This window comes from Piliocolobus tephrosceles, chromosome 1 (genome assembly GCF_002776525.5).
Source record: "Piliocolobus tephrosceles isolate RC106 chromosome 1, ASM277652v3, whole genome shotgun sequence".
Classification (NCBI taxonomy): Eukaryota; Metazoa; Chordata; class Mammalia; order Primates; family Cercopithecidae; genus Piliocolobus; species Piliocolobus tephrosceles.
Window position 1 is genome coordinate 196,709,939 of NC_045434.1, and position 18,682 is coordinate 196,728,620.

At 54.8% G+C, this 18,682-nt stretch overlaps 1 protein-coding gene across 2 annotated transcripts; it reads right to left on the minus strand.

The window, feature by feature from the left end:
* Positions 1-772: 772 nt before the first annotated feature.
* EXTL1 (exostosin like glycosyltransferase 1) lies at positions 773-15,426 on the minus strand. Of its 2 annotated transcripts, XM_023219300.2 has the most exons (11): positions 13,749-15,426; positions 7,913-8,006; positions 7,507-7,614; positions 6,617-6,736; positions 5,952-6,084; positions 5,652-5,758; positions 4,724-4,813; positions 3,894-3,980; positions 3,355-3,515; positions 2,210-2,378; positions 773-2,049 (listed from the first exon to the last, which is right to left on the minus strand). In XM_023219300.2, exons 1-11 carry the CDS (start codon positions 14,525-14,527, stop codon positions 1,867-1,869), a joined length of 2,031 nt encoding a protein of 676 aa, XP_023075068.1. In that variant the 5' UTR covers positions 14,528-15,426; the 3' UTR covers positions 773-1,866. The 2 variants fall into 2 exon arrangements, with proteins under 2 accessions (XP_023075068.1, XP_026311744.1); XM_026455959.1 differs by lacking the exon at positions 7,507-7,614.
* Positions 15,427-18,682: the final 3,256 nt, after the last annotated feature.

Below are 18,682 nucleotides of genomic sequence, written 5' to 3' on the forward strand. Positions count from 1 at the left end.
GACCATCATTGCTGTGCCACATTCTTATGGATGAAAAAACGGAGGCTCAGAGGTGGAGTCGTTTTCCGGAAGTCACACAGCCAGTGCGGGCAGGTCTGGGATTTCTGCCTCATTCCCACAGACCTTTTTCTACAGCAGGGTCTGGGGACCTGGTCTGGGCTGCCTGTTGGTACAATACGAACCGCTGGGACCAGCAGTGCCTGGCCCATGGGCAAGGCCATGCCAAGGCAGTTCAGTGTCCTGGGTGTCACAGCTGTGACTGGAAAGGTGCCTCTTTCCCCTGGCTGGGCCTGGCACCCAGCGCCCTCCCCACCCTGGGAAGGCTGTCTGGGCCGCAGCTGTATGCTTTCCCACCCACCCTCAGTTCTTGACTGCAGGCCAGACTGCCTCTCCCCTGCCTCTTTAATTTCCACTCGCCTGTACCTCCAGCATCTCACAGCACCACGCCTCCCGAGGGTAACCCACTCTGCCACTCAGCTGTGACTGGCTCTAAGGAGGACCTGAGTCATCCAGGGACCTGCCGAGGTCAAGCTGGGGGGTGGGGGTGGAAGGCCTTGGAGAGGCCTAAGGGGACAGCATGTTCCTGCCAGTGAGACAGTCATGGGAGTTTCCAGAGCTGCGAGGCCATCAAAGCAGGAAAACACCTGACACCCTGGACCTGGGCTGGACCCACCACCCTCACCCTCTGGAGTCGCACGCGCTCCCAGGCGAGCCCTGAGCCCTAGCCCCTCCCTCGAGCAGCTGCTGTTAAGGGTATTTATAGCCTGGAGCGTGAGGGGGCAAGGACACGTGCTTTATTTCGGAAGTGATAATTCCAGTTCCAGGTGGGTGAACCCCGGAGGACCTAGTGTCCCCTCCCTCACTCCATCCTCACCTATACCTCTGGGGACAGTACCCACTCGCGCCCAGTCCACCTAGAAACAGTCCCTTCTTACTGAGTTCCAAGTGTGCAGGCCAAAGAGATGGGGCTGTTCTTCAGATTCCTCTTCCCAGCTTTCAGCCCCCGAGCCGCCCACAGCGCTCACCCTCCACACCCCGGCCGCCCTCTGGCCATGGGGGTGACGAGTGCGGCGCGGCGCTGACCTCTAGTGGTCAGCGTCGGTAGTGCAGGGCAGACGGCCGAGGCTGAGCCGCCGGCGCGCGCCGTACAGGGGCCGGCCACTTGTTCCCGTCCTGCTTTCCTCGCCCACTCCTCGTTTACCCGCACCCCTCTGCTCCTTGGCTGAGGTTCAAGGAGTGAACCTGACAACCTAGGCATCTTTGGGTAGCTACCTTCCCGGGACTAGGAATCCTAGGAATGGGGTGGGGAGGCAGTTCTGTTTCTCCGCTCACCCTGTCCCGCTGCCGCCCGCATAGGGCCAGGCACGCAGTTAATGTCTGCCATCCACCTGTTCGTCAAATATTTGCGGCACATCTGCCTAGCCAGAGAGAAAAGGACATGAAACGACCAGACCCCCGGGGCTCGCAAGCCAGTCCTGGGGCCTGACCATGCGGGAACCGCGGCAAACACTGGGCTGCGAAAGCGCTAAGGAGACCGAACTCATCGGGGACGGGGAGGAGGGCCAGGCAATGTCCCTGGAGGCGGCAATGCTCTGAAAGACAAACAGAAGTTAGCTGGGCGGAGAAGCGGAGAGGGGCGCTCCGGGCGCGGGGCTGAGCCTGCACTGAGGCTCCGCGGCCGGGGGTGGGCGGGCGGGAGAAGGTAAGGCCACGCCCCCCGGTTGTGACTGGCCAACCGGGATCCGACGTGTGGGCCCGCTGGCTGCCATGATAGGTTCTGTGTACCAAGGGCGAAGGCTGCAGGCAGGTGTCGCTTCCCCTGGGAGCTGGGCTAGGACCTCCACTGGGGTCTCCGCGGGTCGCCCCCTAGGGCTTCTCCAGGCTACGGTACTTCTTGCGCTGCACGGACACCGGGTCCTTAAACAGCACCGGGTCCAGACGCAGACGAGAGGACAGCAAGGGCATGTGGCCGAACCCTGCCGCTATCTGGTTGACGCAGTTGGGGGCTGGGGCCTGCGGCTTTGGCCTGGGCCCCGGGCCCCCGGAGGCCTAAGAGGGACAGAAGCAATGGGTTAACAGGCTTCTCTGCCCTTCCGAACTCCCCACGCCCGTGCAGCAAGAAAGACTGGTATCAGACATTGAGAGGGAATCCTCCCCGCCACCCCTGCCCAATCCTTGCCATTTCCGACCAGTCAGCCTCAGCCCTCACCAGTGGAGCAGCCTCCTGGCGCTGCTTGCTATAGGGCACCTTGATAGGGGGCAGCTTGGTGACTGCCGCTACTAGGAAATTCATCAGGACGTCCACACAGGTGGGTGCCTCATCTGCCAGGGTCCTCAGAACCTTGGGCAGGGAGTGGGTGAAGAGAGTGTGGTAATACCTGGGCAAGGGGAAAAGACAGGGAGAGGCTGCAGCCAAATTCATCCCCAGGCCCCATTCTCCACCCTCCTGACCTCACCTCTCCCTTTGACCCCCATCCCCAAGCCTTTGAGCCTGGCTGCCTCAGAGAGCTCCCATCCCTGGCGTGAACAGCTCTCCACTCTGCTGTGTGCCCTGTGGCTCATCTGCAGTCAGTGGTGTGTTCCCTGCCCTCTCCCTCACGGCTCCTTGGGGCACCCACCCTTGGGCTCTGAGCGCTGAACCCAGAGCCAGAATTAGATGGGTTGGGATCAGCTGGTTTCAAAGCCATCAAACATGGAAGCCCAAAGAACAGTTGTGGATGAACCAGGCTGATACTGCTTCCGGTAAGTCTCACTTCACACGGCCCTCAGACAGGCCAACTTCACCTCGCAGACATTAGGTTATTCACTACTCTACTGAGAATTCCCTGCAGAGCTCCTGAGTAATTTACAAGAGGTTCCAGGTTATGCATATTTGATTTAAACATGTTTAAGGAACACCTCTAAAGAGATCTTACAGAATTCAGTCCCGGCCCCAAGACCGGAGCACTTCAGGCAGCTTCTGGAAGGCCTGGGATGTTCCCCGACTCATCACATCCACATTTATAAAGCATCAGTACTATTCTCTTGTCACCCCACCACCAGCAAACCCACACACTGCCCTTACTCACTGCAAGACTCTACTTAAAATAATAATAGCTACCATTTGTGGAACCTCTGTGCCAGGGACTTCATTTAATGTTCACACCAGCCCTGGGAGGTGAATCCATCCCATTTTACAGATGAGAAAACAAACTCTAGAGAAGTGAGGAGATTTGCCCAGGATCCCACAGCTGGGAAGTGGCAGATCTGGGCCTTGAACCTGGATCCCTGGGGTCTAGGCCACCCTACTCCATTCAGGGTGGGGGTCTTTAGTCCTCTGATCCTCTGATCCCTGGGCAGGGTGGGGGTCTGTACCTATGGTAGAAGGCGGCTGTGGTGAGAACCATGGAGAATTCGTTGGTCCTCTCAGCAGTGTAGCCCCAGCCACCATGGGCCTCGTCCCAGAAATGGCTTGACGTCAGGAAGCCCACCATCCGCTCTGGGAAGCTCTGCCACACCACAAAGGCAAAGTCTACCTGGAGAGGGACTCAAGTGAGCTGTGAGGAAGGACCTCCTAAATGCCTAGAACATCCAGAGAGATGGAGGCAGGGCCAGCCTGGCTGAGGGGCCAGGGCAGGACTCAGGGGAGAGGAGGTGGGAGCCATGGCTTAGAATTGGCTGGAAGTATGGCATGAAAGCTTCTAAGGGCCACAAAAACAATTTCTCAAAAGAGTCCGTGGAAAGCCTCAATGAGACTCCTAAAGAGGAGGCTGCCTGGCTTGCTGGGGTGGTTTCAAATGCAAGAGGTTGGACCTCATGACCTGGAGTCCCCTCAACCCTGGGAACCTGAGGGGCTGCCGGGGCCCTCTGGCTATGTCCACCCATACTGGGCTTCTCTTGGGCCCAGCCCTCACCTCACTTGTGGAAAGACTGCTGCGGGCATCAAGGCTGAGGATGGCATCTGTTCTGATGGTGCTGTATGGGAAGAAGCGATCACTAACCTGCAGGGAGAAGGGGCGGGGGGGCCTCAGTCACTGGAACCTTCCCCCCACCCCCATCCAATAAGTAGGAGCCAATCAGGCACAGTGTAGACGCCTGGGCCATGAATAAAGCCTCCCTTCAGGCACAGTGTAGACGCCTGGGCCTCGAATATGGCAAGCCAGTACAGAGCTCGTTTTGGGACCTGGGCAACTCATTTGACCTCTCTGGATTTCAGTTTCCCCTTTGGTAAAATGGGGCAGTTGGTCTCTAGGGGCCCTTCCAATTTTGACATCTTGGGATTCCTCCATTGTCATACTGTTGCATCAACTGTGGGAGGAGTGTCAAACATCCCTCATTTGAAAGAAACAGATCTAGAGAGATGAAGGGGCTTGCCCACAACCATGTGGCAGGCAGGTGGTTCACACCAACCACGGTTCCCAGAAGCCTCCCCTCCCTGGCCCAGTGTGCTGCCCTTGGTGCATATTTTCTCAAGATCCCAGGTTTCTCCTCTGTTCCTCATCTGAGATATCAGCGCACTCCTCTGTCTTCCCGCATCACATAAGCCCCCGTGCTCTGGAAGCACAATTCACAGGGACCAGGGAGGGAAGAGAATCATTACTATTAGCCCTGCAGCTGAAACCTACTGTGTCATTCTTCAGCCTCAACTGCGGCTCAGGTCCAAATATTCATAAAACACCCATGGGTGCCCTCCCCCAGCTCCCAGCATGGGCCCACCCCTTTCGTGGCTCTCCTCAGCCCTTACCTTCCCGTGCCCATCAATGACTGTCAAGGGCATGGCTGTCTCCGGCCAACTGGATGGGAGTGGCCTCTCATTGCTCCAGAGAACCAAGATCTAGAGGATAGGGGGTTGTTCCTGAAGTCTGGGGTCTAGGGCAGAAGGTGGGTTGCAGGGGGCAGGAGTGATCTTTCTCAAGGTGGAAGAAGTTTGAGAAGTCAATTTTATAAGCTGCACATGGGAGAAGGGTTTAGTTGGATCCATTCATCACTGCTCTCTCCTTGCCTCTGGGCTTGTAGAAGGCAGGAATTCTGGTGACATGAGGGTAGTGACCTATGGCTTTAGAACTCAGGAAAGTTGTCTGTGGTAGTCCCTAGCCTGGGCCCTGACTCCGTGCTCCATCCCCATCTTTTCTCGAAGCCTTCATTCTCTTCCTCAGGCTCTTTTATGACTCCCAGCCCAGCTCAATGGCCTGTTTGGAGCCGTCCTGTGTGCATCCTGGCTGAGCTAACTGCTTCACTGCCTCTGCAAGGACTCTTATGAGTCTATCTGTCCTCTCTAGAAGTAAGATTTGACAGTCTGTGTGCCAGAAAATGCTAACCCAGTCTGAATCTCTGGGCAGAATCCTTCCCTGCTTTTTCCCTGCTTTTTCCCTGCTCAGCATGAAGCCCACGACCTAGTGCTCAGAAAATGACTGCTGAGTAAAGGAATGAATGTTTCCTTCTCTAGCCTCCCTAAGAGACACCTGCTTTTCACATGGCTTCATCAATTTCCATGGGGAAAAGGCAACAGAATCTTGGGACTTACAGAAGAAGGCAGCAAGAACACTTGGAAATTGTCCCCATTCCTCCCCTCAAAATGAGTGGTCATCCTTGGGGTCTGGAAGTCTTCAGGGCCCTGCCCTGTCCTTGCCCCCACCCTGGATCCCAGGACTCCAGCTGGGAAGGGGGCAGACCTGGGCACAGTGCTGGGAGCCTGCCACCGCCTGGATGAGCTTCAGAGGGGGCTGACCTGGGGGCCCCACCCAGATCAGGGCGCTGAATCTGCCCTCAGGGCGGGAGCCTGGGGGAATGAGACACAGGCTATTAGGGTGGGAGGGAACAGAACCCCATGAAGAGCGACCTGAGTAGGGAATCCCGGGGGCCAGGAGAAATGTCAGGGCTTGGGAAGGGTCTTGGTGGGGCTCTCCAGATGAGGCTGGGGCAGCCCTAGGTAGAGCTGAGGGGACTTCAGGTTGTCCCATCCCAGGGCATACCCTGTTGCAGGTGATAGAAGGGGAAGTCCTGGGGGCTTGTGGAAAAAGTAGACAGAGCCAGGAGTGCCCCTGGGGGGCTGTTCCACAGCAGCGAGGAGTGAGCTGATGTTCCAAAGATCCGGTCCTGAATAACCTGAAATGAGAGAGGAGCTGAGCAGAGCGAGTGGCCTGTGTATCCATGGCCACACCTCCCCTTCAGGTTCTGGGGAGGGTGGCAACTGCATCACCAATCCTCTGGGGTCAGAAGCTGAGGTCTAGAGTAGGGGGCACTCCATGATGTTACTCCAGAGGTGGGAGATGGTGGCAGGGTCACTGCTTCCCCTTCCTTCCTCACTCATGACAGATGTCACTAACGGGTCATGACATTTTTCAGGACTCAGAATCCCTCCAAACATAGCACCCCAGGCAGCCGTCAGTAGTCAATTGGCATTGGCACGTGCTTTGAAATCTATTTGCTACAGCAGTCTTCTCTACAGATGGGGAAACTGAGGCCAAGATTGGAGAAGAAACTTGCCCCAAATCTCACAGCCAAGTCTCAGATTCATCCCAGGACCATCTTCAAGGAGTGGGGTTGTCCCCAAACACTGGGACAGAGAAGTATGGAGAGGTGACAGGGATGGAGCAGGAGTCAAGGGCCAGGACCCCCATCAGGTGAGCCCCCTCACCTCCAGAGTGGTATGGATGACCTTCTCCACCGAGGAGAAGTAGGCATCCCATAGAAACTGGGTCTGCTGACGCAGGGCGAGGACCCGTGCAGGGGACATCTCCTGGAGGGCAGCCAGGACCTGGGGCAGAGAGGGATAAAAGTGCCAGATAATAGAGCAATTTTGAGCCCAGGAAGTCGAGGCTGCAGTGAGCCATATTTATGCCACTGCACTCCAGCCTGAGCAACAGAGCAAGACCCTATCTCAAAAAAAAAAAAAAAAAAAAGCAGCAGCATTCAGGGGTCACACAGAGTTGGGTCTGAATGCCACTTGGTAACCATGTGACTGTGGTCGAGCTGTTTAACCTCTCTGAGTATTTGCTCATTAATTGCTTAGTACATTGTAGAGGCTCAATAAATAAATGGTAATTACTATTAACCGCCTCTACCATTCTCAGGGGATTCAAGGCAGGTCACACATATATTTTTCAGAGCTGGACAGAATTCGTTTCATCAGATGGAAAAGTCTCCATGCGTTTTGCTTTCCCACTCCAGTCCCCATGGAGGCGCTCTGAGTTTGAATTTTTTTGTAGCCTTCCCCTAAATTGGTATTTAAAAAGTCATAGGCCATTGGAGCTGGGCCCATGGGGATTGTCTGGTCTAGCTCATCCTGTTGTAGAGATGGGAAAACTGAGGCTGAGGATCAGGACTTGCTCTCAGAGCCCTTAGGAATCTCTAGCTCCATCGGATCCTCTGGGAGCCCCAGAGGGGAGACTTGGTGCTAGGAAAAATTCATCAGTATCCATACAAGGCAGATAGGAATGAGGACTGAGGCCAGCCTCGATTCAGGATTCTGGGTCCCTCCCCTGTCCTGGGTCCAGTTCCCACCCTGTGGGCAGGGCTCTGAGCTACCTGAAGCGGGAGCCTCTCATCAGCTACGATGGCTGCCTTGGTCCAGTCGATGACCTCGGAGAAGGGCAGCTCCCAGCGGGGGCTGAGAAGCACTGGGATGCAGCCGGCCTGGGGGGCAGGGAGGTCACTGGGGAGCCCAGCCCCACCCTGCACATACTCACCCGCCACCCAGTTCCAAGTCAGCAGCTGCTGCTGTTGGGGGCAAGGGGCAAAGAGGACAGGAACATGGGGTGTTTCAGGGAAGAGAGGTTATGGTTGTTCTGCAGAGTGCGCAGTGAATGGGGACACAGACACCTGAGTCCAGGAGTAAAGGGGCAGGCTCACTGCCCCTTCTCACTGGCCTGGACCCAGCCAGCTCATGAGTGCTGGGAGACAGAGGACAGGTGATGTCAAATTGGGGTTGTACCTGCAGGGCTTGGAGGAAGCGCAAGGCAGCTTCTGGACGGTGGCCAGAGATGAGGCAGAAGGTGGCATTGGGCAGAGTCTCCCGGCGCTGGGTCCTAAAGAGGCACACACAAAAGGTCCCAGTACACATGAGCTTAGACAGTGCCCTTCGCCCCACCGGGCTCCCTCAATGGGAGCACCCCACACCCCTGCACCCCACACCCACACTCCCAAATGTGCAAACCCACTCATGCATATGCACAGTCGCACACTGACACACACAAACACAAGCCTCACACCAGCCACGCGTCTGCGGTTGGACTAGGAGGCAGGAGCCCTGCATTCTAGCTCTGCCTCTTCCCTCAGTGGCCTTAGAGACCTCCCTTGCCTTTCTCTGACCTCAGTTTCCTCATCTGTAAAATGGGAGGCAGAGGGCGCTGATGTTTCCAAGGCCCTGCCTGACTTAGACATGCACGTCTGCCCTCCCCCACTCGGCCACAGGCAGACTTTCAGCACCCCTTGCCTGCGTGGCCTCTGAGCCCAGCCCTCCCCCACGCTGAAAGCCAGGCCCAAGAAAGGCTCCTCTGTCATGAGGTGGGCTGGGCCCCCAGCCTGGAACCACACAGGAAGCTGCTGCCCAGAGGCCCCCTGGCCCAGAGGACAGGCCTCTTCTGTTCCTCCCACCTACCCCCCCACCGCCACAGCCCAGGGCCACACTCAGTCTGTGTGTGCCTGTGGGGGAGGGCAGGAGTCCCAGCCTCCTCAGAGCCACCCCCGGCAATTGTCCACCCAGGGGACCATCGCCTGTGACCCAGTCGGGGGAGGGATAAAGGGAGGGACCAGGACACAGGCCTGCTCAGTGTGGGACTCATGACTATGGCCCTGAGGGTCCTAGGACCCTCCTCAGTTACAGCCTGCTTGGCTCTGAGCCTGAACCTCCAAGAAGCAGACCTGGGAGTACTTAGGCAGCCTCGGGGCCCTGCCCCATTGAACAGATGGGGAAACTGAGGCCCAGAGTGACCCAAGGACCGGCTCAGGGTCACAGATAGGGTTGGGGTGGAGCTGGGACTAGAGCAGAGATGTGCCAGCTCCTGACTCCGAGTTACCTGAACCACCGCAGAGCTGCTGCTTTAGGGGTCTCCCAGGGGACCCCAGCCTTCTTTCTCCTCCCTCCATGCTTAAGTGTCCACTAGGCCCTCCCTGGAAGAAGCCACAAGTAACCACCAGGACACCCTTCACCTCATTCTGCCACAGCAGAAGTCAACCAGGTACAGCCCCCTTCACCCCCAAGTCAACCTCTAAGGAACTGAAAACCTCTAGGTTAAGGCTGAATAAACTGCACCACTGAGCCTTAACCTCCCTTGATCCTCTGTGCCTTTAAGATCTCTTCTCCCTCACACTGGAGGGCCCCTCCCTGCCTTGTCAGCCTGAGGAAGTCCTCCTACTCATCTTTTTCTTCTCAGACAAGCTCTTGTTCTGTCACCCAGCCTGAGTACAGTGGTGCCATCACAGCTCACTGCAGCCTCGACTTCCCGGGATCAAGCAATTCTCATGCCTCAGCCTCTTGAGTAGCTGGGACTACAGGCATGTGCTACAGTGTCTGTTTTTTTTTTTGTTTTTTTTTGTTTTTTTTGTAGAGATGGGGTCTCTCTTTGTTGCCCAGGCTGTCTCAAACTCCTGGCCTCAAGTGATCCTCCTGCCTTAGTCTCCCAAAGTGTTGAGACTACAGATATAAGCCACCACACCTGGCCTTTTCCTACGCTGTCTTAATGTCTAAGCTGAAACATCACCTTCTCTGGGAAACCCTCCTTGAGGTCTCCAGAGATGGTTCTCTCTGCTCCCACCTCCCGGTGGACTGCAGTAGTAATGATCCAAGCTAACCTATATTGAGTATGTACTTTGCTCCAGGCACTGTTTTAAGTGCTTTACATGTATTAACTCAGTTCATTCTCACAGCACCTCTATGAGATAGGAGGGCAGGTATGCACTGTTATTATCTCATTTTACAGATGAGAAAACTGAAACCTAAAGAGGTCACACAGCTCTTGAGTAGAGGAGCCAGGTAGGCAGCCGGTGCAGCCTCTCTCTGCTTAACAATGTCAAACAATTGACTTGCCTGTCTCTCCTACAAGGCTGAGCTCCTTGAGGATGGGGCTGTACCTCCCTCATCTCAGTATGCCCAGGGCCTAGCAGAGTGCCTGGTGGAGAATAGGAGCTCAGTGGGTGCTGCCGAATGCTCAGTGACACTAGGGAATAGATCTGGGACCAAGTGACCAGGTATCTGGGAAGTCAATTTCAGCAGAAATTCTAGTGATGGAGCTGGCTGAGAGCGCAGCCATTGGGCGGTCTTTGGAGGTGATGAGTTCCCCATCAGTAAAGGTAAATAAGTAGAGTCTGGATGAGCACCTTTGGCGGGGAACAAGGAGTGTGTTACAGAGGAAACTTGTGCATCTATATGGTGACCACTGAAGAAGTCTTAGGCTTCTGTGACCACATAAGGTACCTGCCATAGACTCAGGGCCTCAGTACCCAAGGGTGGTCAGTGTGGCTGTGCCCATGGCCTCAGTGCTGTACTAGGGCCTGGCCATAGGCAAGGCCACATTGTGACTTCCATGTGCCCTAGGCACTTTGGCCTTCACAGTCCCTACTGCCATAAAAAAAGAATATAGTTGATAACTGTGTTGGTATAAAAACAAGCAATATTATATATTAAAACATTTTCTGCTGGGCACCGTGGCTTACGCCTGTAATCTCAGCACTTTGGGAGGCTGAGGCAGGCGGATCATTTGAAGTCAGGAGTTTGAGACCAGCCTGACCAACATGGTGAAACCCTATCTCTACTAAAAATACAAAAATTAGCTGGACATAGTGGCGTGTGCCTGTCATCCCAGCTACTCGGGAGGCTGAGGCAGGAGAATTGCTTGAACCCAGGAAGTGGAGGTTGCAGTGAGCCAAGATTGTTCCATTGCACTCCAGCCTGGGTGACAGAGCAAGACTTCGTCTCAAAAAAAAAATTTTTTTTTCTTCTACCTGAAAGTTCATTTTTAATTCTGCCGGTTTTTTTTGTTTTGTTTTGTTTTGTTCTGCTGCCCAGGCTGGAGTGCAGTGGCATGGAGTGCAGTGGCATTATCTCACTGCAGCCTTGATCCCTGGGCTCAAGTGCACCTCTCACCTCAGCCTCCCAAGTAGTGGGACTACAGGCTTGTATCACCACACCCAGCTAATGTTTGTAATTTTTGTAGAGACAGGGTCTCACCATGTTGCCTAAGCTCAGGCGATCCACACGCCTCAGCCTCCCAAAGTGCTGGGATCACAGGCGTGAGCCACTGTGCCCAGCCCTGATTTTCAAAAAATGAAAATATTTTCATGAGCCTATAAAAGTATCATGGGCCCTAGGTACTGACTGCGCCCCTTGTTCCCAATGGATACAGCCTGGGGGATTTTAAAGCATGCATCAAATTTATGTTTAAAAATGGGGGAGAATATACATATTGCTTGTACACATGCAGAGTTTCTCAGAAAAGACACATAAGAAACTGGAAGCGGTGTTTGGCTCCAGGCAGGAAAACTCGGTGGCCGGGAGACAGGGATAGAAGGGAGGCTTTTCACTCTATGCCCTTTTGTGCCTTTGGAATTTTGTACCATGTGAATGAATTACCTATTCATAAAAATGAATAAATAACAATTTGAATGGGTGGAGATTTATTCCAAAGCAACAAGAGACTGTTCAACCAAGGTGGAAAAACATGGGCTTTGGAGCCAGAAGTACAGGGCTGAATTCCAACTCCACTGCTTCCAAGCGCCTGATTAGAAAAGTGAGGGGCCCATGGAGAACAGGGAACCTTGTCACCCTGGGCTACTCCACTCTCTGGGCCTCAGTTTTCCATTCCCTGAAATGGAGATAATAATACCTCCCTTGAAGGGTGCATGACAGGATCAGCAGTGACTTAGGTAAAGTGCCTGGCACAGCACCTGGCCCAAGCCAGGCACTCCTCAAATGTAGCCTCCTCCCCTCCCCACTCTCGCCCGACTGAGTGAATGTGGGGCGGTGGCAGGGACTGTGAATGGCCTCTTTCTCTGGCCAGCACTTGTTTATTCAAGCTATCTCTCTCACTCTGTCCCTACGCTGTCTGGCCCAGGCAGCTGCCTGGCACTTCGGAGAAAGTGAGGCTCAAGCCACTCCAGAGATGACAAGTCCTGTCACCTTCAGGGAGGCTGAGGCCAAAGACAAAACTTGAAGGTCAGAGGACAAGACTGCCAAGCTTTGCCCCTGGGAAATAAAACTTATCAAAAATGCTACTCAGAGGGTGACCCACGCTAATTAGAAAACTGTGGGCGGCTCTGGCCAATTTCAGATCTCCAGGCCAATTTCAGAACTGCTGCGCGCAGTTCTCTAACTTCCAGTTCCTCAAAGAAGTTCAGGCTGAAATCACTTTCAGGTTCATCAACAATGAACTGTGCTTAGCGGTAACTAAAGTCAGCTGAAAAAAGAACTTCCTGCAAGCGAGAGTACCTGAGTGCCTCATCAGAAAAGTGAGGGAGGGCATGGCAAAGGGAGAGCCTTGTTGCCCAAAATGAGCTTCTGCCTGCGCTCTGAGCTGCAGGGGCTCGGGTGAGATCCCTGACTTTTCAGGTTCCCGCCCTGGAGACCATTAGGGATGGGTCCCGGCAGAAGGACCCTGGGGCTGACCGGGCAAGTCCATTCTTACTCCTGGCTGTGAGGACTGCCTGTACCCTCAGGAGGTGGAAGGATCCCATTCCCACAAGAGCCCTTTGGCTGAGAGAAGTCCCAGGAGCCCCAAGCAGAGGCAAGAATTCCTGGGAGGGAGTGGAGCTCAGAATAGCTGATGTTGTTCCAGCAGAGAACAGAGAGAGAGACCTGAGGGAGGAGCAAAGGGAGGATACCAGAGTGACAGTTCCCTACTCAGGTCTGCCCCGGGAGGGGCGGGATTCAGAAGGAACCCTCTGCCACCGGGGCCCTGGACAACCTCAGAAGGACTCTCATTCTTGCCTGCCCAGCTCGCCTTTAGAGGCTGCTGGCCTGCTGGGGACACAGAGGGGTTAGAGTACTTAGGGGATAACTATCACCTGAGGCTCATCCCCCCAACTAGCCCAGGTGGAAAAGAGTTTCCACACAAGCTCACCATGTCCCACAGGCCCCCAGCCCCTTATATGTCAAGGGCCTCTCACTGGCAGGAAATTCTTCTTCAGACCTGACCTACGTCATATTTGCTATAACCAAAGGCTGTTTCCTTGAGAGGTTAATCCCCAAAATTAGACACAGGAGCAGCTTCCAGCTGTGACTGTGAGGCCCCTCTGAGGCATTTGATGAGGTTGATCATAAACTTCTGCTTAAAACTCAGAATTCTCATACTGAAGGCTTTGGAGATAGGCAATTCTGGATCAAAATACTGGCTCTTTCCAGCTGGGTGGCCTCAGAAAAATTACTTAACCTGTCTGAGCTTTCATGTCTGGTACACAAACACTTAAATGCTAACAACTAGCATATTTTATTATAATCATTATTTATAAAAGTGCTTAGCACAGAGTAAAGCACTATACAAGTGTATGTGGGAAAAAAAAAATTAGGGTAGGAGGTTTGGAATGAGTTGTGTTTTATGTTTTGAAAGACCCCCAGGGGAAAATTCCAAAACCTTAGACACCCCTTGTGTCAAGTCTCCATCTTAATGGAAGTGCTCTCTGCCATCTAACTTGGCTCCCACCTGCTGCAGCTGAGGCCTAAGTCTGCCAGGACTACCTGGTTCTCCCATCTCAGTCCTGTCTTCTGCCCTCGTCTCTGGGCTGGCATCTATTCCAGCCCCCTCCCATCCGGCCCCCAAGGCAAAAGTTTCACTTACTGCCTAGATCCTGGGTCTTGCTCACAGCGTGCATCCCAGGGGCAGGCAGAGGAGCCGGTGTCTGCTGTGCGCCACCCACCCCTCTCCTCTTCCAGGGCTAGCAGGGCTATCCCGGGCTGGGGGCTATGTTGCTGCAGCTGGCCAGGAGCCCCACCTCGCAATGGGTGGGCTTCAGGGAGAAAAGGGAGGGCCACATCAAAGCCAGGCCGGAAGGAGTCCACCGTAGGGCTGGCCTCAGCTACCATAGCCTGTCCCAGCTGGAAGGTCTTGGGGCAGGGAGCTGGGTGGAGTCGGAGGACCAGATGGTTCCTGCCCCTGTTCCATTGCAGAGGCATTGAGCTGCACTCTCCAGTCTGGGCGTCCAGGCTGAGGAGGAGGAGGAGGCAGGCCCCAGCAGGACTGAATGTGTGGAAGCGAGAGCCCTCAATGGAAGCCAGGATCCTGTGATGAGTCTCAGAGATCGGTCCAGAAGGTGGGTACACGAATACCTTAAGGCCATCGCCCCTGCACTTCGAGGTGTCAAAGCAGGCTCCCCAGTTGCAGCTGCCACCATGAGGGGCTTGAGGAGGTGAAGCAGCATCTTCTGGGAGCTCTCCAGCCTGGGAGAAGCTCTGCAGGAGCTCTGCGTCCAGCCAGCGCGGCCAGCCTTGGGAAGCCCCAGGCCGAGGTCTGGGAGGCAATGCCAGGCGGAGAAGGGAGAAGCCTCCCAGCAGGACAAGCAGGAGCCAGGAGGCTGACAGTGCCAGCCAGAGGGACTTTCTTCTCCTCCACGACTGCATGTGGCCACCCACAGTCAGGGCTGGGGAAGCTGGGAGGCCTCTGCCAGCAAGCAGGAAGAGCAGGGCCTGGGGCGGGCGACCAGAGCTGGGACCCACCTGCTAGTCCTGCCCTCTCACTGTACAGATGGGAAGACTGAGGCCCATTGAGACCAGGCTGCCTGTCTAAGGTCAGACAGTGAGTCACCAGCCAGGCAGGAGGAGGCCAGGTGGGACCCAGCTTGCTGGCCTGGCCCCCCTGCTCTCAGAACTCTGCCTTCTTGGCCTTTAGACAACCAAGCCAGCCTTTGCCCTCCCAGCAGGGACCCCTGCCCCTGGGCACTGCTCTGGCTGACACAACCCCTGTCCAGAATGCAGGGCTGTGTCCCCCTGACCTCCTGGCTGCACCCCTTGACCTTGCCCTCAACTGAGAGGAAGGCTGTCTGCCAGGCCATGGGGACCAGTCAGAGCTCCCACAAGGGGCGGCTTGGCCAGGGACGGGCTGGAGGGAGCTGGGCTGGTCTTCCCGCTCCTCCCCTTGCCTGAGCAGCCCTGGCTGCCCCTGTGCCCGCTGGCAGACACTCCTGGACTGTGGCCCCTGTGGCTGGAGCTAAAATTAGACCCTGCATCCCATGTGGATCATCGGAGTCAGCTGAGGTCACAGCCTGGGTGCAGCCGGTGTCCCCCACCTTGGATGGCCAGGCGGGTTCGGGGTCCTGGTCCTCATCAACTCTGCCACTGCACTAGCTCAGGAAGTGCAGCCCCTCTTCCCCACAGCCTAGCAGCTGCCCTGCACCATCTGGCTTGGAGCTATCATAGTGCAGGGGCCAGAGCCGCTGTGCCAAGCCCCCCAAACCCTACGGTGTCTTCTCCCATCCCTCTCCAGTCGGCATCTGGCCCATCTAGATCTCTTTCCTTAGCAGCAGCCTGGCTCCTCCCCTGCCAGCCCTGATTCGCTCCTGGCTGGGAGGCAGGGTCTCCATTTAACCCCTTTCAAACCAGTTTCCTCAACTGCTCATCAAACCATCAAGTACCACAACTCACAGCTGTCCATGAGCTATCACAGCCTCTGTCTCTCAGTCCTCCAGCCACCCTCCAAGGCAGAGATTTACCTGTCATTTCTTACAGATAAGGAAAGCTCAGAGAGGAGGTGAACTCTTTCTAAGGTGACCCAGCTAAGAAGTGGCAGGGTGGGGATTTGAATCCTGAGCTCCTGATCGGCGGCCACCCCAGCTGTGGGCTCCATGGCTGGAGCAAAAACTAGACCCTGCATATGCTGTGGGCCATCAGAGTCAGTGGAGGTCAGAACCTGAGTGTAAGGAATCTCCGAATCAGCAGATGAGAAGGTCAACAGATGAGACGAGTGAGGAATTAAGGGGTGGGGGTGGCGGAATTGGGTAAGGTGTCCCCAACTGTCCCCGGGATTGGTCTCTTTTCCTTCAGCAGCTCCTCCAATTCCCAGCCTTTTGCTCCATTCCTTATGGAAAGTTCTTCCTGCACTTGACTCTCCATCAGTCCAGACCCCATGCAGGGATTTCCCTGGTCAGTGCCCTGTGAGGGGAGTCAGGAGTGGGTGATGTCAGCCACTGAGGAATCTCTGGGGTGACGGGGGAGACACACTCTGGCCACGAGGAGTCCTGGGCTGATGAGGGAAGGCACAGGGAGTCGGCAGACTTGAGTGGGCTCCGCCTCTTCCCCTGACTGCCTCGGGAGTGTGGGGCCTCTGTCCCCTTATCTCTGGGATGGGCATAATCTCAGCCAGGAATGGGTTGCCAGGTTGACCCAGGCCTGTCCCCTGGGGTCCCTCAACAAGTGGTGGCCTCCTTTCCCCTGTGTGCCTCCCCTTGATCTTGGAGGGCTGCTGATCAGACGAGGGAGCCGCCATGGGACTTTTTGCCCTCGGTGAGCAGCCAGCCTGAGACTGTCCTAAAAATGGCCCACAAAGGGGACACTGAGCTCTTGGCACTAACCGTTCAGCCACTCAGTAATGAACTGCGGCTCCTGCACACCTCAGTTTTCCCATGTCGAGAAGCACCCACACAGGCCACTGGCTGCTCCCGCTTCGCACGCCCCCCTCTCACCGTGCCCAGTCAACACCTCATCCTGCAGGAGTCAGCCGAAAGCTTCCTTCGCACAGGAAGCTTCTCCAATGCTCCTCAGGCTGGGTTAGAGCCCCCCCAGGTCCTCATGCCATTCCTTCATCCCTCTACCCCATACACAGTCATCCATTCATCTAACAAACACTTATGAGTGTTGAATATGGGCCAGGTTCTGAGCTAGGCCAGGGGACACGACCGTGAGTAAGAGTAATCATAGCAGACACTCATTGCACTTACCCTGTGCCAAGCATCTCTCGTTTGTATTAGCTCATTTCATCCTTGCCCCAACCCTAGGAGGGAGAAATTGTGATGATCCACATTTTACAGTGGAGAAAGCTTGAGGCCCAAGGAGCTTAAGTAATTTGCCTAAATTCCCATGACTTAGCCAGGTAGTACACTCCTGTAACCACTGTACCATTCCAGCTCCCAACAGGGAGGGAGACAGACGCGTCCCCACCCTCCAGAGCTCACTGTCCTGGAGAAGACAATTACAGAACTAGGCAATTGCAGGCAATTACAGAATGAGGGGAGAGTACCCCGAGAGTACACAGAGGGGCTGCCTAGCCCAGGGGGCCAGAGAAGGCTTCCAAGGAAGTGATACCTACCCTAAGACCTGAAAGAGAGCAATCTGGTTTGTAGAAAAATCGCTGTGGCTGTCTGTGTGGGGACAGACAGGAAATGGCAGGATTGGAGGCAGGGACAGCTTTTTGACTGGTCTGTCACCCCACAAGTCTCTCATTCATTCAACAGCTATTTAATGAACCCCTACTGTGGGGCCAGGCAGGTCTTAAGGGCAGTGAGCAAAGCAGAAAAAATCTTGCCCTCCTGGAACTTACACTCCAGGGAGGGGAAATAGGCAAGAAACAAAATGAATAAATATCTCATGCTATTTGACAATAAGTGCTGGGGAGATGGGATGGATTGCAATGTTAGACAGAAACACGGGAAGCCTCATCAAAAAGCTGGCATTTGTGGCCTGGTACAGTAGCTCACATTTGTAATCTCAGCACTTTGGGAGGCTGAGGTGTGCAGATCACTTGAGGCCAGGAGTTCCAGACCAGCCTGGCCAACAAAGCAAGACCCCATCTCTACTAAAAATACAAAAATTAGCCCGGTGTGGTGGCGCATGCCTATAATCCCAGCTACTTGGGAGGCTGAGACATGAGAATTGCTTGAACCCGGGAGGCGGAGGTTGCAGTGAGCCAAGATCACGCCACTACACTCCAGCCTGGGCGACAGAGCGAGTCTGCCTCAAAAAAAAAAAAAAAAAAACTGGCATTTGTGTAAATTTCTGAGAAGGTGAAGGAGTGAGTGAAGAAGTATATTTTCTGGTGGAAAAGAGCTCCAGGCAAGAGGAACAGCCGGGCCACAGGTTCTGAGGCAGGAGTGTGCCTGTCCTGTGATGGGTATGCTCTGACCTTGTTTTCACAGCACGACTCAGGCTCCAGGGAAGAGGCTGGCTGTAGGATCAGGGACAGCAGCAGGGAGCCCTGCTGGGCCAGGCTGTATTGCAAGTGAGCCACGGCAGTGGCTGGGACCAGGATGGCGGGGCGGGATGAATGAGAAGTAGTTGGATTCTGGGTATATTTTAAGCCAGGGCAAATTGCTGATAGATTCGATGTGAGGTCCAGCCTACACCACAGACAGGGTAGAGCTGTCATTAACTGAGATGGAGAAAACTGAGAGGAACAATTTTGGGGAAGAAGCTCAGGAGTCTGTTCTCATACCTCCTTCTCATCCCCAGCAAGAATAAAATAAATGTCCAGTCTGGGCACAGTGGTTCACACCTATGATCCTAGCATTTTGGGAGGCTTAGGCAGGAGGATCCTTGTGGGGGAAAGAAAGATCAGACTGTTACTGTGTCTATATAGAAAGAAGTAGACATTTTGTTCTGTATTTGAGATGCTGTTAATCTGTGACCCTACCTCCAACCTTGTCCTTGCAAGAGACATGTGCTATGGTGACTCAAGGTTTAAAGGATTTTGGGCTGTGCAGGCTGTGCTTTGTTAAACAAGTGCCTGAAGGCAGCTTGCTGGTTAAAAGTCATCACCGTTCTCTTAATCTCAAGTACCCAGGGATA

Bases quoted from the DNA above. Each gene is read 5' to 3' on its own strand.
- EXTL1 (XM_023219300.2), bottom strand. From the start codon at position 14,527: ATGCAGTCGTGGAGGAGAAGAAAGTCCCTCTGGCTGGCACTGTCAGCC. The intron at 5,759-5,951 runs GTATGCCCTGGG...TCATTCCCCCAG, and splicing joins CTTCTATCACCTGCAACAGG to GCTCCCGCCCTGAGGGCAGA. The intron at 2,050-2,209 runs GTGAGGGCTGAG...TGTCCCTCTTAG, and splicing joins GCCAGGAGGCTGCTCCACTG to GCCTCCGGGGGCCCGGGGCC.